Source organism: Rhinolophus ferrumequinum, chromosome 21, assembly GCF_004115265.2.
Source record: "Rhinolophus ferrumequinum isolate MPI-CBG mRhiFer1 chromosome 21, mRhiFer1_v1.p, whole genome shotgun sequence".
Taxonomy (NCBI): Eukaryota; Metazoa; Chordata; class Mammalia; order Chiroptera; family Rhinolophidae; genus Rhinolophus; species Rhinolophus ferrumequinum.
The window spans coordinates 34,147,662-34,174,005 of NC_046304.1; the positions used below are offsets into that span (position 1 = coordinate 34,147,662).

Genomic DNA, 26,344 nt, shown 5'->3' on the forward strand with positions numbered 1-26,344 from the left:
TGCCATCAGACTGTGCCCCCCAGGAGGTGCACAGGGCCGAGGGTCAGGCTTGGGGCTCTGGCCCTCACCCTCCAATTCCACCTTCGGTCATGAGGCCTCCTCCCTGGTTCTGTACCCCGATAGAGAAGGCTTATGCATCCAAAGAAACAAACTGAAGTTTTCAGCTGGTGTTGCTCTTAAGTCTGAATACAAGAAAAATGTTCTGCATCTAAATCATCGAGTGTTTGGAAGGGAAATGGCTTTATGTCCCCCAGCATTGAGGATTTTTCTTCCATCTTCCTGCAATTACTGTCAGGCTGTGCTGTTCTCCTTCTGCCAGTTTTCAACAGACAAAACAGTTGCATGGTTTGAATGTCAAAGCCACGAGGATCTCCCCATAAACACTTTGGGGGTGGGGGAGAAGAGACCCCCCACACACCCCTGGAGGAGAAGTGAGAGGAAGGGGGTGGCTAGAGGCACCAGCTTCTTAGTGAATCGGGAAGCTTGGGCGGTCCCTCTGGGGCTCTGAGGTAGTTACATAGCACTGCTGGTTCCCAGTTTGGCAGAGGTTCTGTCTGGAGTGGGAGGAGGGGAAGGCACCCTAAGAGCTAACTGAGGCCCCTCCTCACCACCAGTCTGCCAGGCCTGAAGGGAATCTGCCATGCTATCTCCGCAGTGGGGGCAGGGGACCAAGAGCAGTCCCAAGTGGAGGAGCCCCAAGCTTCCCCTCCTTCCCCAAAGTGCAACCAGGAGCCATGGGACCTTCTCATCTCCCTACCCCTTGGCACGTATGGCTCCCACATCCGGCAGGAGCCTCAGAAGGGACGCTTTAGCTCAGTTTCCAGGAGCTCTCCCCTTCTCAGACAGCCCAGGTCTGTCAAAAGATGGCTATTACTTTGACTCAGGAACGGCCTCTCTCAGCCTGTCTGCCTTTGGCACAGAGGAAAATGGACACAAAGAACCAACTGGAGTGCCCCCCCCACCCAGTGTTCTCTGGGTTTTACATGGGGTCTTTTCTGCCAATAGTGAGGCACAACTAAGAGAATGGCTCCCAACTGCCCCCAGAAGTGGAGCGCTCAGGGGAAGGGAAAAAAGAGTGAGAAGGACTGGGAGGGGAAGGAAAGGGGAGGTGATAAAACTCCCTGTCCCTAAACATGGCTCTCTCCTACCCAGACCCCTCACAGGAGCTGAGTCCACAACCCAAACTGCAAAAGGCAACCAGGCCCTCGAGGGGACTAAAGCCATTAGGGTGTAACTGTCAGATGCAGCCTCAAAGTCAGTGAATCAAACCATTTTGGTTTTTTATGTATTCCACGGAATTAAAAAATATATCCTAGAGAGATGTTCCTTTGTTAAAAATATATATGTAGCACACACACACATATGTATACACATCTTAGAGCACAGAAGTCACTTTTCTCATCATACAAATCTCCCAAGTGCTTTTCACGTTAGCTTGTTATCTCATCAAGGATGGGGAAATGGAGGTGACATGCAGGAGGGCGGGGAATTGCCCCAAGACCTAGCCTATGGGTCAAAGGCAGATCCACCATGGCAAGCCCTTGGTCCCGCTAAACCTTAACCACCAAACCATATTCCTTTTGCTTTCTGGTAGTGTAACTTCCATGATTTTTCTGCTGGGCAAATATCAGCGATGAGTGGAGCTGTGCCTAATCCAAGTCAAGTTTGACAGTCCCTTGCCACACTTCCTGGTCTCTCCTGGGAGCTGAGTCAGCCAAAGGAAAAGGACGTGGGCTTAAGGTGTGAAGGGAGCAGGATCCCAAGGAAACTGAACACTGCAACAATCACATTTCAGGTACTGTGGGTTTTTTTTTTTTTTTGCTTTTTTTTTCCTGATGGTAGTTTGAACCCAGATATCAAAGCATGCTTGCTGCTGGAAATTCACCTTAAATCACTAAATGGCCGATGTCTGAACGTTATCTGCTTGATTTTTGGGATAAAGCATATAGAGCTAGAGCCAGAGATGGAAACTGGGAGACCCTTTATTGTGGTTAGGACAGGTGGGAAGCTTAATTATACTGGCCTGATATCATCCCTAAAAGCTTTCCTGCTTCCTCCTCTCTTTGGGGTAGACATTTCTTGGGTCTATAAAGGAACGTTATAGCGAGAAAATGGTTAAGACATGAACGAGGCAGGAACTTGTCCCCAATCACATTCGCACATACCCTACCCCTCTTTGCCATCCACCACCCTACAATGAGAATTCCCTAAGTTTGGGTCCACCGTCAGAATGAATCAGATCAATCTAAAGAAGATAGGGAGATGGAGAGGGCAGTTATCCAAGAATTTGCTTGCCCCCTGGCCTATTGGTATAGACCAAGAACAGCAAGATGGGATTGAAGTGAAAACAAAAAATGAAAAGCATTGCTATGAACAGACCAGGTGGACCTCTGAGGGTTAGAGGGTAGCTTTGTCTCTTCCACTCACAGAATCTTGGCTCCCATATTTTTAGACGGAGAAATATAAATTTTTTAAAGGGTATATTTTTTAGTTAATATTTCTCTCCTCGATAAAACGGAGGCAATATTTTAAAATATCTCAACAGTACCACTGGTGGGAAAGATTGGCTGGGATGCCCTTTAACCAAAGGGGGAGAGAAGGGAGCCTTGTTTGTCACTGGGGGCCCACAATCCGACTAGGCCTCTTAACCACATTAGGCAGGATTTTCCAGCAGAGGCTTTAGTCAGAGATCGGAGCCTCACCCTGGGCCCTTCCCTCTCAGCCCCAGCCTCGTCTCAAGGAGCCAGCCCCCGCTGCCTTTCCCATAGGGCCTGTTCTCCAGAGAGTGTCTAAAGGGTTGCACTGGCTCATGTTGTAAGAAATTATGAAACATAACTTTCTCATTTTTTTCTTTTCATTAAAAAAATAAAATATTCAAGACTATCAGCTTCTCTTTTGCTTTGCTTTTCTTTTTTTATATAAAATATCAGCAAGCCGCAAAGAAAAAAAGAGATTTAAAAAAAAAAGGTGGGGGAAACAAAAAGGAAAGTAATTGCTGAGGTAACTTCATACCTTGAGGTAGTTTACTTGCGCACAGCATTACCTGACTGACTCCGCCCACATGTCATGGTTGTCTTGTTGGTACTGTTGTTGTCGCAATGTCAGAAGGAGGGGACGTCACACGTGGGATTTTCCACACGCAGAGAGGCCCTCCTCCCTTCCCAGCACACTTGATAGAATTGTCCAAGGGAGCTAAAGTACATCACCTGGCTAATACGCATTGACAATCAGTATATTAGGAGTTAAGGCCTAACTCAGTTAACTGATGGCTGCCGTCTTCCACAGGGGCTGAACTTCCAACGGGATCTTATGGGGCTTGGTAAATTAATAAATTAAGCTTATTTACCTCTTTGTGTATAATATGTTGCTGGTATTTTGAATTGTTTTTTAGGCACACCTTTCATCACGCCAGTGATTCGTGGAGGTAGAAGCCATCAGTTAAACATGCCTCTAGAATAAAAAAAGAAGCACATACTCTGCAGTGAACACTGAATATTCATAATATATGCCAGCTGACGAACTTTAGCTTTATCGGGAGCTCAGGGTTGGGTTCCACATCCCACCACCACCAAAAGAACAGTGCCGTGGGGGGGGAGTGCCCCGCAACCCCTGCCTCTGGGAACCAGCCCTTATGGGAGCACATGGGCTGGGGTGAGGGCAAGTGGCAGCCTTTGGGGCCACTCAAGTCCTCCATGGAACTGAGACTTTATCAAGGGGCATCGTGTCCCCTTCCCAGTGCTCATATCCAATCATTAAAATAGACTTTAAAAAAATATAAAATCTGCCTGAGAATGATGGGAATCAGGGACGGTACAGCGGTCGCCCCGATCCCGTGGGGCACTCAGTACCACCCATGTGCACCTGGACATGACGTGGGACCTACATGGTTAGGGGGACGTGAATGGGCGGGTGGGTCTTGGTGGGGAAGCCCCAGCAGGGTGGGGCAAATTTCAATTGTGCCAATTTTTCCAGATGGTGATCTGGAATAAAACAGTCACAAGGGCACTCCTTTTAAACGTGGATTACTATATACTTTAATCATCTTTCTCCCCATTTCTGGCCCCATTATTTCTTGCTGTTCCTACTGGCTGGAATTAAACTATAGATGCTGATGTGTCTTCTCCCTTTGCGTCAATGACGTTAAGCTAAGCAATGCACCAGTTCCCACTTGTTCTGGTAGCGGTCAAGATAAAACAACTAGTGTGAATATAGGGAGAGGCTACGTCAGGGCATGACAATGGAGGTATTTTAATCAATAAACCAAGCAGGAGAAGGCTGAAAGATTTTCGGGTCAAGAAGCAAACCATCCTTTGAGGCTGATTAAAACACCCCTCTGCATGTTTTTAAAAACCTGAAGGAAATTTTATTTCTCTTCCCACTGGGGTCTGGCCCACCCTTTGTCAAGTGGGACCTGAAGAACTTACTTAAACAATCCACGTTTAAAAGCACCCTGAGCTAGAATTTCCATGGTGACACCCTGAGGGGTGGGCAGTGATGGGCCAATTGGTTGGGTGTTTGGGGCAGAGAGATCAGGGTTCCTCACCGGAACGTCTTTCTCAAGCAAGTGGGCAAACCTGATCTACATCCCAGCCCAAGCGTCCCTGATTCCCACTCATTCTCAGGCCTTTTGGGGAGGACACGCTCTCGATTTCAGCCCGTCGTCCTTGAGTCAACGTGATGGGAAGTGGCCGGTCACTTCCTCCGTGCCTGGGCCTGGTTACTCTGTCCCTTTTGGTGCAGCTGTTTAACTTGGGCCAGGATGTCTCGGATCTTCCGCTGAGCCATCTGCAGAAAGAACAGGTGAAAAGGACTTAATATATACCAATAACAATACCTCCAAAAGGCAAGGAAGGAGACAGCCTCACTCAACGAGAGAGGCCATCAGGATCCAAACACCAGCAACAAACAGGACACATGGCACTTCGAAGAAGATAAGGAAGACTGATGGTTAGCATGACCTTAAGAATCTCTGCTTCCGAGGGGACACTGAGCACCCACAAGATAATACAGCAAAGGCAGGGGTGGGGGAGGGAGGAGAAACAGTTGTATAAACTCACTCCGAATTTAAAACTTGACCAACTTTAAAAATTGACAAAGTTGACACGCATTACTGACCCCAAATGGAAACCTCGAGTTTCCAGGAGTATGTGTTGTTCAGAGGGTTATCAACTAGGAGACCTCAGTCACAAATCACAACGCCACTGCCCATGTAGCTACATCCCCAGGAAAGGGGATAAAATGCCCGGAGATGGATTAACGAAAAACCATTGCAATAAGCTCCACTGTGAAAACGGGCAAAATACCAAAGGATCCATATCTTTACTCTTTTCCTTCTTAAAAATGTATTCCCTGAAGAACAAAGTTTTAAGGGAAATCAACCACACAATGCGATTTACTTGGCAGAAATGTCCCAGAACATCTCCTTTCCACGAACAAGAACGGGTGATGGATAATGACAATTTTCTGTCTTATCCAGTGCAAAGAATGGTTAGGGAAGAACTAAGGTTAGACAACAGGAAAGACCGTTAATATACATGGGCTGCCAAAAAAAATGTATATACATTTTAAGAAAGGGGAACTATTAAAATTGTAATACTTAATATATACCGATAACAAAAGATGAATACAAGTCATGTTTGACTTCTGCAATTACAAGAGGTGCTCAAAGTGGTTACCATCAGCATCCAGACACTTCTGATTACGGCAAACTACTGCTCGAGCAACACTGACCGAAGTGTCCACTTGTAGACATTTTTTTGGCACCCCCAAATGTGTAACATATAGCGTATATAGTTATTGCATGTAACATAAATTATGTATGAAAGTTGTCAAATCACTTTCCCTAGGGAATCTTAAGAGGGAATAAAGCATGTATACATCATAGCCCTGCACCTGGAAAAGAACGAACCAAACCAGCGACAGAGTCCACGAGACGTGTCAAGGTCATGCTGGTCACCCTCTGGAGTCTCGCGTCTCTGATTCCTGGGCTCCTGCCACCCTCCTGTGATGGGGAGTACCATATGTACCTGGCTGGCATAGAAATGCCCGATGATCTTGACGATGACCTGGTCGTTCTCATCGGGGGTCTGATCTCTTGGCACCACCACCTCAGCTGCTGTCAAATTCTGCAACTCATTCACCTGGGGGTAGGGGGGGCAGAGAAGAGCTCAGGGTGCCATCAAGAAAGCATGCGTAGGACAGGAGGGAGGGGCAAGAGGCTGGTGACTAGAAGGTAGAAACTGTGAGCGTCAGGAGTTAAGCTTGGGGAGTAGAATCAAACAACTTTCAACGTGACTCTCACAGCTCACCGTTTTACCACCTTTGCCAATGACCCGTCCAGCTGCTGACGCTGGCACCCGGATATGAGTCTCCAGCTTTACTTCCTCCTTGGGACCAAAGAAGTTCTCCTCCTTGAGTTTTCCATAAATTCTTCCCTGAGCCTGAGAAGAGGTCATGGTTGATCAGCAGGCCACACAGAGATGACAAAACACCCAGTGCAGTCCCCAAGCTCCACCCAACCAGTTAGGCCAGGTCGACCTGTCAGTGTCCCTTCTGTTTATCTGTAATACTGGAGAACCTGCATAGAGTAACTGAATATATAGTAATTCACAGGCTATAAGCCAGACCTTTCGTATCTGGGGTGATTGCATTCATTTGGACAGGACAGTGGCCTGAGTGAGTGGCAACTGATCGAGGCACGCAGAGGGCGGGCTATCACGCTACAAAACCTGGAGAGCTGTCCCATTCTCCATCCGTCAGGCTAAGTTAACCATCAGCTCTGGCTGTCTGACCAGAAGTTTGAGAACCCAGGGATGTAGTAGGGACATAAAGGAGAGAGGGAATTTGGCATCAAAGGCCTTCTTTAGTAACTAAGCCAGAGCGCACACAAGAAGCCCTCAGACTTCCTATTTCCCATATGCCTTGTTGACTTTTCAAGAATTAGTGAGGGAAGTAAAAGTCAACAGAAATGAAGTTTGATGCCAGTCCGAAAGCAGCCTTCAGCGCTGTATCCTGCAGGGAAGCTTTTTAAAAATGTGACACAGATTTAAGCCTTCCTCCCCACGTTGCCATTGATTCCAATGTGCCCAGTTTGGAAAAATAAAGATCAGAACCTTGAATTGGGCCTCTGGGGGTCCAGTGATGATGACCATACGAACTTTGGAGTCAGGAGTTTCTGGAGGAGCAATCTGCAAAGCAAACAGCTCTGGGTCAAAGAGGCGCCCTCTATCTCCACTGCTGCAGGCCCTCCATCCCACGGGACATCCACTACCCACTTGAGGACTGGGGGTAAGAACCAAACCCTGAACCCTAAGGTCACTGCGCCTGCACCAAGACTGTTTTGAGGGCATGGTTGGGTTTGCTTCAGGGGCGTTATCTAAGTAGGGCCTCCCCACTCCGATCCCCTCCAATCTCCTCCCAGGGAGGTTTCAGTGGAATCTTGCCCAGGGGAGGGGCAAAGATGAGATAACCAATGCGGGGAAGGACAGTGACCACACGTCCCCAGAGAACAATCACTGCTTTTGACTAAAACGTTAAGACCACTGAGAAAAATGAATTTAGACTTGTGAAATTTAACGCCTTTGTTTCCCTGTAACAGAGTCTCCCTCCTCTCTCCAGGGGACCCTGGCCAAGGAAGGTAAAAAGACAGTTAACATTTACTGAGCAACCACTGTGCACCAGGCACTGACCAAGACAGGGGCTTCCACTGCATTATCTCCTGGTGTTATCATGACTCCTGTACTGATTAGGAAACTGAGGCTCCGGTCACACAGCCTGCGGATGGGGATTCGAACCCTCATCCATCTGTGGTAAAACATAAGCTCTCGTTCTAGATTATAGTATCGCCTCCTTCCCAGCCTGAAAAATCCAGAAGCATGGAAGGCATTCTGCAGAGGACGCAGCAAGGACAAAAGCAAATGGGCTTCCGATTCCACAGAGAAAAGGCCTCAGCCCCAACACTAGCTGGATGGGGGCGCCTGGTAACAATGGGAGAGTGTGACGGAAGCGGAATCTTCTCCCATCGCAGGGCCTGGAAGGACACAAAGCATTTTACCTTGATGGAGGCGCTGGCGAAGCGGGAGAGCTGTTTGATATGCTGTCCCTTCTTGCCAATGATGGCGCCCACCGCCTGGGCAGGAATGAACACCTGCACCATCTCCTGCTCCGGAGCCTGCTGCCAAGACAGGACATGTTATTACCATGGGCCGAAGGGCACAGCCTGGAAGCCCCTGCACGCCCGTCATGCATCCTCAAGGAGGAAGGGGTGCAGGCACCCAACAGCCAACCTGGGCTACGTGCTCTTTAGCTCCCCCTATGCCCAGCAGGGCTAAAGAAGCCAGGTAAGAGGAAGAGGAGGGAAGAGGAAGCGTGCCCCCAGCATCCCTGGCAGAATCCGAGATTACCCTCCTTGGGACAGACGTTCTGAAGTGTCAGCAGTGGCTGGGAACAATGCAGGAGGAGCATCCCCACACCTCCCTTCTCTCTCCCTGCAAATTCCCAAGCATCTGGCTCCCACAAGGAGTAGGACCCTTTAAGGGAGGCCATGAATAGGCCCAGGTGTCCCCTGTAATAAGACCTTGCACCTACCATAAAGGAGCTGTACGGAGCAGCTCCGGTGACACTGCTGGGAGGTGGCGGGACTGCACTGGATGAGGCTGGGAAAAGACCTACAGCAGCCAAGTTCAGGCCGGGGATGAGATGAGACTGCAGCTGGGGGAGGAAGGTGAGGAGGAAGAAGTCAGCTCCGTCTGACGGCCTACTGGTCCTTTGTGTGTGGCCCTGGCTAAACCATGAGGGCGAGTACCCCCAGAGAGACTGGGCCAAAAACAGGAGAATGACATGCCATTACACATACACCTGCCTGCCCTTTTGGTTTTCACTCACTCACATATATACTTACGGTGTGGAGTTGAGTGATGTGTGTTCTCATTGGACCAAGAACTACAGTAACTACAACCAGAAGAGCCAATCAGTTTTATTCCATCAGAACTCCATTCTCTGGTTTATTCCAGGCTGAGACAGATGGCAAACTCATAGCCCTGTATTGTAACGTGTCTACGTGAGAGGAGTGGCGGGGACAGATGTCCTTTTGACTTCTAGAACTCACCCTTTTTGGTCACATACCCTAAACCATCACTCCCTTTTGAAAATCACATGAAAATTAAGGACGCTCTCCCCACTAAAGTATACACAAACACATTTTACAAATAAGTAGAGGAGGCTCACAGACCTTGAAGCCCAAGACTGAAACTCCCACCCCAGGAATTAAATGAAGAATCCCTATTAATCAAATTTAAAAGCCTTTTTTTCTGAATTGAGGTCCAAAAGCAAAGTAAATGCTTCGAGGCCACACAGCACCTGGCATGTCTGCCCCCGTGGAAGACCCGCTCTTCTGTGGTTCGGGCTCAGGAGGGCGGGCAGAGATGCCTGACACTCACACTCATGGCAGCCACGTCATTCTCATAGGCCTCCCGAACTTTCTTCATGATCTCCTGCTCAGCTCTGCAACAGTTCTCAATGGCCCCCTTCACGGTGATGGTCCTTTCAGGGTTATAGAGAGTGAGGTCCTGTAGCCTGGGGGGAAAGCAGAGAGCAGCAGTGTCACCCTCCTACGCACAGGACAGGCTCAGGCCCCGGCCAGGGACGAGTCGCAGCACCCCCATTTCTGTGAGCTCTTTAATTTTTGCCAGATAGCTCTCCATCTCTGGCCTATGCTTTGTAACCAGGGCAAGGGGAGGTCCAGAGAGATGAGAATACCCAATCAAAACGCCTCTACTTGTGAGGAATCCAAACACAGACAGGTTGTCAGCACGGGTAAAGCAAGGAGGCTCATTTTCCTTATGGTTGAAGACCATGCATTCCTTGCGCCTTTCTGGAACAGAGCAGTTACTTTGCCCACCAGCGCGTCTCATGAAATGAAGACACACAGCACTCACAGGAGCTAATCTAACCCCTTAATTTCGGTTCTTCCCAGAGAGGCAACCGCCATATGGAGCATATGCTCTGTCCTCAGATGAGGACCTAGGCCCGCCCCTTCTCGCAGCATGACAGACAAGCTTGAAACCTGGAATCCCTGGCTCCAAGCTGCAGGCTCTCTCCTCGAGACGGTGAAGTGCGATGGGGAGGGCAGAGGACTGAGGGGGCACCCACACCACAGCCCCGCAGCCCGCACTGCAGTGGTGATGGGAGAGCTCCAGCCTTTATAGGAATAAAAGTGCTTTACCACTTCGATTATTCTTCTTCGATAGGCAAAAACGGCATCCAACATCAGGGGGAAGTATCAAGGTTCAAGAATGAAACACAGCCGACCCTGGGCCCCAGGCATCCCACTCATAAGGAAGGAAATGTGACAGCGCCTTACGAGGAGATGGTGATTTTTGTCTCTGTGTCCTGCTCCACTTTCTTCAGGTTGCGCCCCTCCTTGCCAATGAGACGCCCCACGAAGTTATTATGGGCCAGGATCTTCAGGGGGACCTCGTCAGCCCTTAGGGAGACAGAGGAAGAAGTGAGGGCAAGAGCTCCTGAAATGGTGGGGCACATGGGCTTGGCCATCACGTCACCCCAGTGGGGGCTTTCAGAAGCCAGAGGACAAAATTACGTGTTTGAAGATTACAAAAATGAGCAGATCGTTGGTCGCTTAGGTATAGAGAAAGGGGCACAAGGACCGTGAGAGTGACGACTATGTTCATTATCTTAATTGTGATGGGGGTTTTACAGGTATGTACATATTAAATCTCATGGAATTGTATACTTGAAAATAGCCCCTCTATAGAATTCTATGCAGCTATAAAAAGCATGTGGTGGGTCAGTATGTGCTGATGCATGAAAGTGTAAAAAGCAAACTACAGAACAACATGTTCATTGCAATCCTATTTATGCTGCAACGTGCACAAACACACGTGTACATACACACGTGTGCACATGCAGGCTTGAGAGGGCACAGAATTTCGAGGAGGATATACAAGGTGTTACTAGTGGGAAAGAGGATTTCATTTCTCAGTTTCTATCCTTTGGTACAATTTCTGACCGTCTCCTCTATCTGTGTACTCTTGTTAATAAAGTGCGTTGGAGTCAGGGAAGGGGCAGTCCCACATTCCGAGAAAAGCTGAAGCCTTACGTTTTGGTGTCCTTTGCCTCCTTATGCATAATCTCCAAGATCATCTTACAGGCGGAGGAGCAGCCCTCGGGGGTGGAGTGCACACTGATGGCCTTCTCCGCAGCCCCTGCGTTCTCTTTCCTGTGCACGTCTATCCTGAGGACCAGGGACAAAAATGGTCAGGTAGCTGTCTCCAGGGAGACTGGGTCTTCTTCAGGCTTCCCCCCCTCTCCTCACCCAAAGGCACAGGACAAGGCCGATCAGGATCAGAATTGGGGAGCGCAGAGAAAGGGCGAGGGACACATGAGCAGTCTGTTGCTCCGGATCCTGTCTTAATCCGGAGTTGGTGGTTGGAAGGGTGGCCTCTACCATGGGAATGCGGGGTTGGGGATCAACAGCCCACAACTCTAAAGCTGCATTTCCCCTTGAATTCTAGATTTGCCCCTTAAGGCAGCAGTAAAGGGAAAGCATGCTGCCCCAAATTAAAAGTAAATAATAAAGGATTTATTATGCATAGGATATAATGTGACATTATATAAGGATGTAATGTTCTTTTTCAGAGTACACCGATCAGCCATCTAGATTAGAGAAGAGGGGTGGCTGTGGTGGAATGGGAGACGGGACAGAATTACGACCTATGACTGAGGGCCCCGACTTTGGCCAGGCTGACCAGCCCTACTGACACCAGCAGGTGGTACTAAAATCAGAGCACTGAAGAGTGACTGACTCACTAAGACCAGGTTCCCTTGACGAGACTTTCTACAAGAAATTATAGACCCCTTCTAGCTAATAACAGTGCGAGGCCCAGCCACTGCCACCAAATGGCACCCCCAAGCCCATTCTACCTCCCTACCTGCCCGCCCCTACCCAGGAGGCAGGGGCTGGAAGTGGTGACCACTGAGTGAGAAGAAAAGGATCAGGCAACGTTTCCTAAGCGGTAAATGTTGATGCCCCTCAGTGTGCTTCCAGGAGGCACCTGTCCATCCCCCGATACCAACCAGTTTCCTGGCACCCATCTCCATTCCCCAGCAGCCAACACTCACTTGGACTGGGTCTGTTTTGTAATATTGCGGATGGTGGCACCCTCCTTGCCAATGATGGCACCCACATACTGGGTGGGCACCAGGAGCCGCAGGGGAATATCCACTTGCTGCTGCTTGGCTGGGGCCCCCGCTGCCACAGGTGAGCCCTGGCGCGGCTGAGCCCTATTGCCAAAGCCGCCTCGGCGCCCGTTCTCAGGGCCCTGTGCTATCTGGTCATCAGGAATGTAGGAGACCTTCAAGGCATGGTTCTCCAGCTGGTGGCCGTTCAGCTTCATGATGGCTCTGGGGACAGAGACACATTCTACTGTCACTCTGCTTCATGCCAATCACACCAAACGCCCTCGCGTACAAAGCACCATACTGGGTTACAAGCAGCACGGAACATAAGAAAGGGAGATGCCCACCTCCACCTTAGAGAACCTTCCAGTCTAAATGGCAGTAAGACAGCAAAGGAAACGTCAATAAGTTATTTCCACTGAAATTTGGAATCAGCTTGTCAACATTAGCCAAAACTACCTATTAAGTCTGGCACCTTCCAGGTTTAAGGAAACTCCGTGGAAAAGAAGTTGAGTTAGAGATAGAATGGCTCGTTTACCACTTGGAAGCAGGAGTTTAAGTACATCTGGGATGCCTGCAAAACGCGATCAAGCCCCACCCATTCCCAAACCTGTCGCTGGTTAGAAATGTAAACAAGGCAACAACAAGTAGTGGGGAGTGAGCAAGTGCTGACAGGATCTTTACAGCCAGGCAAAAGACTACAGATTGGCCACAAGGGGCAGTAGGAGCCTCCAGAAAATTCTGAGCCCAGGAGACAACTGAAAGAAAATGGCATTTGAAAAAGTGGGGGCATTTTACAATGTACCCTAAGTTGGAGGATACAAAAGGGATAGAGGAAGCACGATGAAGAAGCAAGAAAGCCTTCAACAGCAAAATGTGGCAAAAAGCCTGTACCAGTGTCGACATAGATATAAACGAGTAAATGTATAATGTGTACCGTTTGTCAGTACCGGTGGGTGAGAAGTGGTAAGTGCTCAACCGAAGGGATAAGGAGCTGGAAAGTGTGGGTATGATGGGACTGCAAGTACCCTAACAAGCACAACGGGGCTCCCCCGGAGCAGTGCAGTAAAATGTCTGCCCCCACATAACATCAACCCATCCTTTTTAAAAATACTGCAGTTCCTCCTCGTTATCACTAGATGGTGCCATGAACACAGCAAAGGACCATGAAGTTCTCTCAGAAGCCAACCTCTTCTCCCGCAGAGGATTTCCCACCTTCCCTGGCAGTTCTCTGGGTCCCTCCCTTCGATGCATTTACTATCAATCCCTGAACCAACAATATCATAACCCAAGTGGGAACTCATGCCTACCTGGAACTCATCCCTGTCCGGAAGCAGCAACACCCCTCAAAGACCTTCCCAGCCCCCCTTTCCAGCCCACTCACTGCCTGGTCTGTTCCCGGTTGGAATAGGTGACATTCACCACTGCCGTCTCACTCTCGGTGTTCACTGGGGAGCAAAAACAGGCCATGGTTAGAGCAGTGAATTCTGGAGATGCCACCGACGAATCCAGGGTGTTAGAAGTTTCTCCTTCCATATTGTGAGGTCAAGAAGGCATCTAGAAGACCACTTGGGGCTTAGGAAAATACTTGACTGACAAGGCAAAACAGTCCCCCCCTTCAGTTGCCTTTCACCAGAACTCCTAGAAAATCCAAATTCACCTTCTTGCATTTCCTTTCTGTCTTCCTTTGATTTCCCCACCCAGCCCCCAAGAGAGCTGAGTATACAAAAGGACGATGTCATCCTAACATCAGCAGTGAGGCAGCAGGTCAGACGACCGGCCGGCATGCGCACAACTGCCTGATACATTTACCCTTGGAAAGTTAAACTAGGTAAAAATCAACACACACTGAGATTAGCAATTTATAGAAATAAACATCCCAAGAAACGGTCTGGTCTCTAAGGATATGGCTGAAGAGACTTGGGGAACACTCAAATCCATTTTAGAAGCCTAAGTATCCTCAAGGATGCATTAATCAAATGTACATGTATTACGACCTAGCTAAATGGGTTGACAGGAGTGGCTGTTGTGGAGCCCAGAGGGGGAAAAAAGTATACGTCTGCATCTTTTCCTGGGTAAAGGATTTTCTGACTTGAGTATTCCAAGCATCCTGACCATGGAAATGCACATCCAGGGCATAATAAATTCATGACACTAGCCATTAATCCCATCACACTCCTCATAAGCAACCTTTTGATTACTATACACGCTTTCCTACAAGGAGGAGACTGGATTGGATATTAGAATCCCAGGCGATCTGGGCACACACTTCTCATTTTAAATTAATAAAGTGAACCTTCTGTCCTATGCATCATGTCCTGTGATTCTGGGTCCCCTGGGCTTGCTTAACCCTGGGGTGGAAAACATGGACAAAAATCAGGCCTGTGCCTGAGGCACTCGGCCACAAAACCTCAAGCAGACCACTCAACCCTTCTGGCCTTCATCAGCCGAGCTCTACCAACTCAGTGGTGAGGAAGATTCTGCAAGAATAATCTTCTCATTAAATGGAAATACAGTAGTTACTAAAACCACTGCCTTCGTGGAGCTTACATCCTAGTAGGGAAGACAAAAATAAGTATAATAAATAGCCATTTCTAAAGAATATTAGAAGGGACTTTGCTCAGAAAGTTACACTTGAAAAAAACTTGAAGATTCTGTTGTCCAACAAAATGAAATGTTTCCCGTTCGTTCCAGGTACCGGGATGCGTTATAGCTTCCTGGTGAGCCCTGGATACTTAACTAGTGTGGGCTCCTGCTAGGCCTCCCACTGAGGCTCAGCACATGTTCCCAAGCCACAGCTCAATCTTGCTCTCTGTTAGTCATCAGTCTAAGCTGTGAACAGGACTGGACAATGGTTATCAGTGCGCCCAGTTGTGTCCTGTCATTTATGATAAAAGGCCAGCTTTAGGATTAGAGCAGGAGAGAACCTGTTTGACTCAGCACTTTACCTTCGTGCAAGCAAATATTTTAATTTGTTTATAAGGATTTATATAATTTTCCAGTTACACAAAGAATTTGGAGATGAATATTTAAATCTTGACTAGGTGACTATCCACGTTTCTCAAAGATCTACAAACTCATACTGTATCTTGTCTGCCCTAATGACGAAGCTCTACCTTATGTCCAGCCTAAATCACTCCATTTCATTTTAGCTCATTTCCAATGAAAATAATTTGTAATCTTAGACCATGGAGAAACCTCAAAAATCATAGCAAACATATGATCTAGAATTCTTCTGTATTATTTCTCCCGCTGTGGGCCCACTCTTGAAAGATTTTTGCCTGCCCATCAATGTGTACTCAAGTAATAAATCCTCTGCTTTGTTCCCCCAAAGACATGTAGCTGACTATCAGAGCTTCTGACAAAAAAAGAGAGGGGGGTGGGGTGGAGAGAGAGAACCAGTTGATTATTCCAGCCAAAAACAAAGAATTGAGATGCTTTTAAAATAAAAGGGTTGCAGACTTACTCGGGCTGAATGCACCATTTCCATTCTTAAACTATGTCTAAAATCTTAGGACCTGTACCTTGGTTGACCCCCAGGAGCCTGTGGACCCCACGTCGAGAATGAGTGACTTTGAGCCTCTCATTAAACAAAAGAGAAACCTGTTCCAAGACAAGCAGCAGAGCCAAAGCTGGGACCTAGTCCCTGCATACCAGACTCTGTCTGTCTTCTTTTGGGGTGCTCATGGAAAATGAGGCAGAACAGGACCACCACCACCCCCCGCCAAGTCCTCCATCACCACTCCACCACTCTGGCCACTCTTACCTTGCTCACAGTTCTCTACTGTTCCATACTGAGCAAGCAGGCTGTCCAGGACCTAGGAGCATGGAGAAGGCAGGAAGGCTACTCTGAGCATCCCAGGAACTATCACAAGGCCAGCCACTGCACACCCCTCACCCCAAAGCACCGCGGCACAGGCAGAGCCTTAGGTGGCGACTGAGCATTATTACCTGTTCCGTTTGCCCTTTCTGGGATAGTAATGCTGGTGGTGACCGATGGAGTTATATTTGCAGAAATGTACTTGAGCTCCAAAAGGCATTTAAGGGCCTTTTTGGAAGCAGACTTGGGTCATCTGGGTCCCTAAAATCAACTTCTGCCATCACTAAGTTTGGGGCTCAGGGAACAACCTTCCCACTGCCCTAATACTTTTCACCATAGGGACAAAAGCCTAAAGAACCAATTATTGATAGTCTTGGGTTAAGGATGAGACCCAGCCTCCCTCCCCTTCAGCACCCCAGGCCTAACCCAAAACCACCAGAGGACCTCCCCAGTCACCTCTGCCAACTCAGGCTGACCCAGACTTACGTTCCAGTCTCCACTACCCCACGCCATGAAGATTTTCCCTCAATCACTTACTTCCCATCGAAGCTGGGGTGGAATATTTCTGATCTGAATTTTCCGGCTCCTGAAATGAAAGGGAACAGGATTAGTGACAGCTCTGAATGCTTGAGGGGACTGGGGCCTTATAGCTTTGAATCAGTGTCCCAGTTTTCATCTCCCTACCTTCCGCTCAACACCAAAGTCTCAGAGTCTAAGAATGCTAAACTTGGGGACAGCAGATTTGGTGTAGGGGTGCCTTTGCTATCAGTGCATGTACCACAGATAGGAAAACCAAAATCAGAGCACGAGGGGAACATAATGCCCTAAAAAAAAAAAATTAAAAAAAAAATAAATAAATAAATCACATCTGCTTTGTTTATCTCTCTACTTAGCTTTCTCACTAGAGAACCTTTTGTTCAGTAACCATCTATTACCACCCACTATGTTTCAGGCACTAAGAATACAAAGCTACCTAAGACATTATTCATGAATGTGATACCTATTTAATTGGTGCCTCCTTCATGCCCGACTTTGTTCTCCATGCTGGGGACACAGACATAAACAACAAAGTATCTGGCCTCAAGGTGCTCACAGCTTATTAGGGAGACTATATGCAAACAAACTACAGCGGGATAACGGTGCAGCAGTTAAGTGCTTTGTGCAGGTATGGATTTAAACCTGGGCTCCACTTACTAGCACTGATCTTTAAAAGGTTTCACTTCTTTGAGGCTCTGTTTCCTCCTTTGTAAAAACAGGGAAAATACCTATTCAAGGGGTGGTATATAAGGTAATGTTAGATAATATAAAGAGCTTAGCAAAGGGCTTAGAGTAAGTACTTAAAGTGGAGTAACAGACGCATCTAGGAAGGCTAAGATGGGAATGATTAACGGACACAGAACCCAGCACTGCCACTGCCACCTTCCTTCCTCCCACTTGACTACACTTTTTTCTTCCCATCTTTCAAATGCCTCTTAAAAATATAATCTTCCCTGAGGAAGGCTTTCATTTCAGGTTCAAGGCTGAATCCCAGAGAAACTGGTTACCACCCAAATCAATGTCCTAATCTCTGAGGTTAAAGAATTTTAATTGACCTGTCTATATTGGTCAATTGTCATTATGTCTTTGCCTATCCCTGATCACAAAATCTTAGTCTAGGGACACAACACAACAAAATTCTAGTGGCATGAGGAAAAACTGGACTAGGAAGCAAGAAAGTCCAGTTCTAGCCCTTAAACTGCCCGACTGGGTGTCTGTCTAAACCACTTAAAGCTTCTGGCCTTTATCCCTATGCAGCAGGGGTCATGTCAGTTCCTGCCAAGCTAGAAGGGGGGCGTTGAAAACATATGGGACCAAGGAAAGGGATGCTAAGCTCTAACTATAAATGTTTCAATCTTGGCTCTGTCCTGGGCCAGCTCACTGATTTCACCTCAAGCGTCTTCAGCTATAAAATGGAAACAGAAGGACTCTAGCTCTGCTGCTTTGAGTGTGGAAAGTCATTGATAAAATAGGTTAAGGAAATCTCTTCCGGATATGAAATAATTTAGGGAGAAAGGATGGTAACTGTTGAAGAGAATCTGTCTATGGCTCATAACCTGATCTGAGGAGGTAAGACTATAGCAGGACAGAAGGACAAGGATCAGAGAAACAAGTCCAGTTCCAGGTCCTCAGATCCCACACCAGGCCATCTTCCTGTGATTTCAACTCATTTGCCAACAGGGAGGCCATGGCTTCTGCCCTTGTACGGGATTTCCCGTATGACTCACTTGGTGACCAAATGGACAGAGAAAATCCAGGACCCCTCACAATGAAAATCAAACTGCTGGAGAACTGAGTAAGAAATAATTACAGCATTGGAAGATTGAGAACACGCATCCAGCTTAACGCCAATGACAGGGGTCGCCCAAGCCCAGGGACCTCCCTCAAGGGAACTTCTGGGTGAAGAGCAGAGGGGCTGGGGGCTGCGAGCCTGGAAGTTCTAACCGGTAAGGCCGACAGCATCCCCAGTGCAGGAGCTCAGTTTGAAGAGCACTCTTTCAAGATGGTCCCTTGGTATAATCTCAGGTTAAAGGTCAAAAGTACCCTCCCTTCCAACTCCTAGTTTTAGGGCTTTCTTTTCAGACTGGGGAGGGGACGGGGTGGTGAAATCAAATCTCTGCTGGGGACGTTAATCCATATCCTGAAAGCAATGGCAGTCTGGAATGTGTGGAATGTTCCAGGAGAAGGAGGGGGAGGAGGGTAGGGCCACCCAACCAATGAAGGAAAGGACATCCTGTAACCCTCCCCCAGACCCCTCAGGCCTCCAAACCCCCTTTCAGCAAAGCCCCCAACCCAAACAAAAACACATCCGAGGCTGGGAAGAACCTTTGTCTTTTAAGCCCTTGGCCTGGGTTCTATGAAGTATGATGCTACCTGGTTTCTTTCAGGCCCAAAGCATATGGGGAGATGCAGGGAACGGTATGGGAACCGTACACTCTTCCCTGGACCCCTGGGCTCTGCATTCACCCTACAAACTTTTATGGAAGGCTCACTGCGGGCTGGGTGAGGGCAGTGTGCTGAGGACAGCGGGATCCGGGTGGAAGCTAAGGGTGCCCTGACTGGTTGGTTATAGTCTTTGCTCAGTACCTGAGTTTCGATAGGACTTTTGTGACAGCACTTAAAGCAGGGCTCTCAATCCCTATGCCAGGCCCAGGAGCCTGCAGATATGCAGACAAGGATGGCAAGAGAGAGGCAGGCAGGGCTGACAACGAGCAGCTCAGAGTGATAGTAGAAGAGACTTCCACACTAGTGGGGAAATAGCACAGCCTAGAGTCCCACCCCCGCTCCTCCACCTCCCTGTGATAACTAAAGGGACCCACTCCAGCACCCCAGTGGATCAGCTTCCACCAGGGTTAAGCAATGCCTTTTGTCCTATAGGTAATAGGGCACTATACTTAGCCGAGCCTGGGGTACCTAAACCCCAACATCCATTGTTCAGAAAAGGCAAGAGAACTCCTAGAGGTTAGGGAACCACTACCTCGAAGCTGATAAACCTGTTGAGTGAAAGAATGGATGGAGCATGAGCCCCAGGCAATGCAGGCAATGACTGCAGCCTAATTATTTCCCTGGGTGCCAACACTGTAGCTTCTGACCTCTCTGCCTGCCCTGACCTGCAGGGCAGTTACGGGCATCTGGGGCAGCTCCCCAGATACAGAGCAACCACAGGGGACCCACCTCTCTAATGCAAGAAACAAGCAGGGGGCATAAGGGCCACAGGGACCAAAGTGGCCATTCTTCCCAAGACCAGGGGAGATTCCCGAAGAGACCAGAACGAGAGAGCATCCGTGAAACAGCATAAGGAGTTAAACAGGAAAATAAGAGATTCAGGAAGCACAGGGTCTGGGCACCGGGAAGGATGGCTGGGAGTTCTCCCTGCGCAGGAAGCTCTTGTCCTTTTCACCTTTTCAGAGAAGTGTCACTGACAGACTGAATGGGAAGGAAAATGGGTCAGTATTTGAGAAGTGCTTACCAGATGCCACGCTCTGAGATTCAGCACCTCCCATTTCCCCCATTCATGGCTCCGTTTTACAAGCCAGGGCCCTGAGACTGGGAGGCGGAGTGCCTTGGCCAAGACACACAGCTTTTAAGAGCCAGAGGCAGGATTTGAACCCAAAGCCTGTCTGGTTGAAGGCTCTTTGCACTGTCCCGTGCTGCCTTTTTGATGGCATAAAGGAGACAAAAGGCCTTTGCCAAAATCTAGTCATGTTAGGCTTGAGGAGAAATTTAAACTATTCAGAGTGAACAGTGCACCTGCTGAATGGTGCTGCTGTCCAGTTAGCCAAAGCGCCCCACCTGTAATTCCTTAAGCTAGTAACTTCTTTTCCCAACAGATTTCCAGAGCTAGTTGCAAGTGACTCTACGGCATAGCCAACACTGACTACATGTCTGATAACGTTGTTTACTTTTTAAATCATGGTGGTTTTTTAAGTTTACATTTTAGAAATGTACACCGAAATAGTTGCAGATGAAATGACACATCTAGCATTTGCTTCAAAATAATCAGGGGATGGGTATAAATGAAAACAGCTTAGATACAAAAGTTGGTAATTTTTAAAGCTAAGTGGTGGGCGCCTGGGATTTATTACACTATCCTCTCCACTTTTTTATGCTTACTTTTTTCCATAATAAAAGAGTTGGGGTGGGGGGAATGATTATTCTAGCTCACCTGGTTTTAAGTCATTGCAAGTTCCAAATTAAAGGGTCTAAGCTAATGAGGTTTTCCTATTGGTGTTTTATTAGCAAGAATCCAGGCCCTGGTTAGGCGCGCCTGCTGGGGGCAGGAAGAGCATGAGCCTGGGGTCCAGTGGAGGGAGGAGCAGATGCACAGATGGGACCCGTCTCACAATGCACATGGGAACAGTGACTCAAGGTCTCCAGGAATGGGGGGAGGGGTGAAAACTGCCCCAGGGACTGTCCTTTTTCTAATTCTTTGCAAACCTCCTTCCTCTTTTCACCCCAATCCCAGTGGGGAGGGTGCCATCTTCAATAGCAGATGGCCTCACCCCTCCCTATAGAAGAGTTTCTTTAAACCAGGGTGGGGCAAGCCAGTGGAGAAGATGGGGAAGGAGGAGGCAGTAGGAGGTTCTGGAAATCTTGTTAAGCTTGGGGCACCATTCTGAGGCCCCTATTGTGAGTCAAACCTGGACTTTCATCTCAGCAGAGAACTAGGATTAAACCAGGATCTCCAGATTAGATCCTTCACCTCCACCCCTCCCCCAGGCCATGATTCTCCAAGTAGCAGGCTGTGTGGCCTTGGGCAAGTCAAGCCTTCAACTCTCAGGACCTGTTTCTTACATCAGGGTAAAAGGATAATTAGTTGATTTTACAGGATCTTATGTTTCCAGACAGGGATCAACCCAGTCCACCTACATTCTTAATTAGAGGGATTTTCTGTGTCTTGATGGTCTAAGTAAGTGGTTCTTAACCTTTCTTTTGAGATTTGGTTCCCATTAGGAATCGTGCCGAATACTCTCCACCAGAAAAATGCAAACATTTTGCACACAGTTTCACATTTTCAGGGGTTAATGAAGACTTTGGAATCCTCCATAAACCCAAAGTTAAGTCACCCTCCCACAGATCTACACATTTAACTTCATCCCCAATGATGGCCAAGTCTTCACTCAAGCCTGGCAGCGTGTGGGGAAGAAACTAACCCAAGGCAATCAGAAAAGCTTGACTGGGAATGGTGTTGGGATTATTGCTTGGATATTGTAAACGAGTAAGTAACGCAGCTGTTTCAAACCTACAGAAAACACACCGTGCTCATTTAATTCTAATCAGTGGTCAAGAAGCTCCCTGACTTACCATGACTTACCTCAAGGATTCTGGAGTCCGTGCGGCTATTAAAACTGTATACTTACAGGCGTGGCTCCCACTGCATGTCTGTCTTTTGGTTCTAGGCACGGCGCTACAGTGCAGAGCCTAGAGTGACGAAGACAGGCATGCCTCCTGCTCTCATGGAGTTTACAGTCCAGCAGGGGACCCCAGTTTGGTTTGGAATGGGAGACGGGAATGGACAAAGCGAACTGGGATGTGGAGGTGGGCAGTCCACTGGATCCCTTCAGAAGTGGGTGACCCCGTTGACTCCTCAACAAGAGAGTCCCCTGCGGCTGACACAGGAGTAGAAGCACCCTTCCAGAGCTGGCTCCCTTCCCAGTTGTTTTTCCCAGCTGGAAGTCACACATAAAAGATGTCCTAACGTGCCAACCTCTGCCTTTTCCATAAGATCATCACTCAAGTCTTTCCTCCCCACCCAGCCTCCTTACCCCTATAGCATGGAGAGGTGGAAAAAAATAATTGTCCAAGAAAGCTTCTGAAGGGGGCGGACCTGGCACGCTCCAGGCACGGCAATAGCTGAGAAAGGAGGAGGGGTTGGGGAGGGGAGGAGGAGCTGGCCCAATGCCCAGGGCTCCGTGCCAGGCTGATCCAGAGGCAGGGCAGCCAGACCGGGGGGCAGGCAAGCGGGCGGTTGGGTGGATTGATGGGCAGGGTAGGGGCTGGAAAGGAAACCACTGACCTACTAGAAGGTGCAGGACCAGACCGAGCAGATATCACCACCAAGGAGAACGCCAAAGGGGAGGGGGAGAATTGAAGACAGGGACACGACTAGAATGTGTCTGTGAACATGGTCTTTTAAATATGCACTGCACACACATACTGTCCCGTGTGCCAACTCCTGCGCTAAGGCTGGGGACAAGCAGAAGGAAAAACAAGTCTACAGAATTACAGAAGACTCTGGGATGAACCCTACCCCCCACCCCGCCCCCAATTTTGAAGGCTCCATACCATATTTAATATGCTCCTAGCCTACCTGGAGTCGGAACAGGGGAAATCACTGAGCTTCTTGCATGAACACAGACACACACACACACACACACACACACACACACACACAGTCCCGGCACTAGAAGTTCCCAGTTGAAGGAAATCAGATTCACACAATAAGGCAGGAGAGGTGTGAGCCTCAAGCCTTGAGAGGGTCCTAAACATTCACCTTCATTTTACAGATGGAGAAACTGAGGCCAAAAGGGAAGAGACCTGGCAACATTGAGGTAGGACTAGATCTCAGCTCTCCTCCCAGACTGGTGATTTATGCTCACGCCGCCAAACCTCGCTGCTTTCTCTATGACAAGAAATGTTAACACAGCCTAAGTGTACAGCCCCAGTGTCAGCAGCAGGAAAGATGCCCATATTCTGTATGGCTAAGTGCGTGCCAACTGGCTTTGACGGCATGCGGCTCCAATTTGGGCACAGGATTTAACTTACAGAAAAGCTAACTACACTATAATACGGCTGGATGACTGTCAGAGAGATTTGTTAGCAGGGTAAAAGGGTACTCACCAATTTGATCTTGCAAAATTTCACCGAGGTTTGGGACAGGGAAGGAAGCAATGGTGTGATACAGAGTGGAAAGGTGCTAACTAGTGTTAGAGAGCAAGCAAACTTCAAAGATGAATACTTTGCTCAATTCGCTCATCTCGGAAATAAATGGTTTGACAAGAGAGCACGCATTTTTTTCTTGCCCATCTGGGCAGCGCCAAAGGAAGCCAAAACAGAAGCTCTGAGTCAGTGGAGCTCTTTCCAAATCCCAACTCTGCCTGGGCCAACTGCCACTCCCTCCTCCTTCCACTGTGCTCTCCCCCTAGAATCTTGTTCTTTCACCTGTGTGGTAGCTGGCCATGTGAGCTCCACAACGTGAAGTGGGAGGAAAAGGGCATCGGGGGACTGGGGAGGTGGGAACCATCAGCATAAACTTAGCATGTTTATACAAATGGAAGTGACCAAATGCGAAGGCAAGCGGTGGTGTGGGGAAGAAATTAACCACTGAGTTTACCAGCAGTTGCCACTGCTCACCATCCTCCGCAGGATGGCAGTGGGAAGTGTTTCTGGGAACTTCCCTGGGGGTGGGGGAGGTTAATGGCTCTAATTGAGAGACCGGTGGAGAGGGTGGAGAGGGGCTCAAAGACCATTTCCTGCCCCAGCCTCACCAGAGATGTTGGTTTTGCTCTCACCCACCCCACCCCAGCTCCTTGGAGATGTCAACATCTTAAGCTTAAGAACCAAAAGGTCTGGCACTCTGAGACCCAGGGACCTGGCTGAAGATGGACCTGGCGCTCAGTGGAAAAACATCATGGGCATGCCTAGGAAATGGAGAGAGGCTGAGACTCTCCTCAGGAGGGAACGGCAAGCTTGGAGAGCCCAGCTCAAGACAAGGATTTTGAGGTGCAGCTCTCAGAAGCAAGGAAAAGGAAATTAGACCAGCCTTAAGAGAAATCAGTCTTCTGCAACTCAGAATTCTGCATTGAGGAAAAGACTGGGAGTTAGGAGTAATTCTTGGAATCTAATGTTCCCTGGGAAAGGATGAGAATGTATCCCCGTATACATTTAAAAATAATGTATCCTATCAGTGGAAAGGAGCTCTGGCCTAGCCCTCCAACATGAGGTTAACAACCTCAAGAGATTCATCATCTCCGCTCCAGCTGCCAAAGACCTGTTGGTGGTCAGAAACTTCAGGAAGCTGGTGTTTGTTTCTTCCTAGTGGGGTACTTCTTCATCAGAACAACTCTGCTCTGACAGGAATACCCATCCCCAGTTCTGCCCCGCCTTGGGAAAGGAGCATAAGGCCCTCTCCATAGAGGTCTTTCTCTCCCCAGTCCAGGGATCCTGTCTGGGAGGACTAATGGCGTCTCCCACGATGGTTCTCAGCCATCCTTGGCTAGGAGCAGGGGACAAGGCTAACAGCCCAGGGGACCAAAGGCTGCGAGCATAGCTTTCACTGTGGAGGCCACTGGAAAGCGGGAGCAGGCAGGGCAACTGAGGAGAAAGAAAGGGGTGCCTGGGAAGGGCGGCAGCAGCTGAGGGTGGGGGAGGGCTGCTGGCAGCTGGGGGCGGGGGAGGAGGGGAGTCCTCATGAACGGGCAATTGAGAAGGTTTGAGCAGCTGAGCGGCCGGGCTGGCGTCGGCTGGCCTGTGCCCCACGTGGGCCGCCCCTTCCCCCAGCCCCTCTCACCTAACCCAGGGAAAGCTGAGCGCTCACCCTCCCACCCCAGCCGCTGGGTGGGCCGAGTCAGCACTGCACAGGGAGGGGGACAGTGGATGCCCCTAGGGCCCCCCTCTGCTGTAGGACTCTGCCAGTCTAGAATGTTCTGCCTCCAGAACCCCCTCGGTACCCTGACTCACTGCGAGCGGTCCCGCTGGGCCCCTGGGCCGTCGGCTACCCGCGCAGGGCCCAGAGGGGGAGGGGACACACGCCGGGGGCTGCCGGGTGGGGGTGGGGACCAGGACTTTGCCCTTTGTCTCTCTCTCCAGAGCCACCAGCCGAAACCCGACCCCATCAGCGAAGCCAGGCAGCCAGAGAGGGGCAGGCTCCCCCTCCGGGGTCCTTTAGTAAATCCAGACCCGACCTCCCTGTGGTCAGGGCTGTGACTGAGGTGGTCCTGTGGGGGAGGGGGCTTCCCGCCTGCAAACAGGCCTGCAAGCATTTAAGTGGGAACCGGTTGGGGGTAGGGGGCTGGAAGTGGGGCCGCAGAAGCTAGGAGGGGAGAAAATGGCCCGGGAGGCGGCATTCCTTAGAGACTTCGGCTGGGCTGCGGGAGGAGGCTGGACCAGCCCGGGAGGCCTCCCACTGAGAAGGCAGGAACTGAGGCCTGGGAGTGCAGTGGGCTGGGCTGGGTTGGGCTGGGGGCACTGAACCAAAGGGCCTTCCGGGCCTGGAGAGAAAAGACCCTCCTCCCAGGGCGTTCTGGGAGCCCCCGGGGCAAAGTTATAGGGAAGTCATACTCTCCCCCCACGCAGAGGAGGGCATTTGTCTGGGAGGGAGAAGCACTTCTTTGTCTGCCCTTTTGGGGTGCCATCAATTAATAATATTATTAATAACTCACATTTGCACAGGACTTGATGGAATTTACAAAGTACTTCTTTACAACCACACTCGCCTATGAACCTAGAACAAGAGGTTGACTGAGCCTCTAAACAACCACAGGAAATTGAGAATATTTCTATTTCCATTCTGCAGATCAAAAAACAGGCTCAGTGGGGTTAAGTGACGAGACCAAGGTGACACTGGCCAGCAACTGTCACTACACCCTGAAGCCTGTTCCTGCTTGTCAGGGTGGAGGAAAGATAACTGGGTTCTTGCTCCTCAACATGTATGAACTACGAATTATGATTCTGTAGGAATGGAACAAAGGTCAACTCTTTGACCCTTCCAGCTAAGAGGAGGAGGGTAAGAGGGGAAGCATCTCTGTCCCTGCCCTTCCCCCCAACCTCCTATTTTCCCCACCCCAGGGCTGA

The 26,344-nt window shown here is 49.1% G+C and overlaps 1 protein-coding gene across 2 annotated transcripts in view; it reads right to left on the bottom strand.

Moving 5' to 3' along the window:
* Nucleotides 1–4,301: 4,301 nt before the first annotated feature.
* The window catches only part of IGF2BP1 (insulin like growth factor 2 mRNA binding protein 1), a 34,760-nt gene continuing 12,717 nt past the window's right edge, over nucleotides 4,302–26,344 (bottom strand). Inside the window, exons 3-15 of one of the 2 annotated variants that reach the window (XM_033090899.1) lie at nucleotides 16,553–16,601; nucleotides 15,962–16,013; nucleotides 13,580–13,643; nucleotides 12,139–12,420; nucleotides 11,117–11,251; nucleotides 10,361–10,483; nucleotides 9,438–9,573; nucleotides 8,587–8,709; nucleotides 8,054–8,173; nucleotides 7,113–7,187; nucleotides 6,309–6,440; nucleotides 6,027–6,140; nucleotides 4,302–4,785 (exon numbers count right to left, since the gene is read on the bottom strand). In XM_033090899.1, the coding sequence (XP_032946790.1) occupies nucleotides 4,693–4,785; nucleotides 6,027–6,140; nucleotides 6,309–6,440; nucleotides 7,113–7,187; nucleotides 8,054–8,173; nucleotides 8,587–8,709; nucleotides 9,438–9,573; nucleotides 10,361–10,483; nucleotides 11,117–11,251; nucleotides 12,139–12,420; nucleotides 13,580–13,643; nucleotides 15,962–16,013; nucleotides 16,553–16,601 (1,498 nt within the window). In that variant the 3' untranslated portion in view covers nucleotides 4,302–4,692. The remainder of the gene's footprint in view (nucleotides 4,786–6,026; nucleotides 6,141–6,308; nucleotides 6,441–7,112; nucleotides 7,188–8,053; nucleotides 8,174–8,586; nucleotides 8,710–9,437; nucleotides 9,574–10,360; nucleotides 10,484–11,116; nucleotides 11,252–12,138; nucleotides 12,421–13,579; nucleotides 13,644–15,961; nucleotides 16,014–16,552; nucleotides 16,602–26,344) is intronic. The other variant, XM_033090900.1, reaches the window with a different exon arrangement.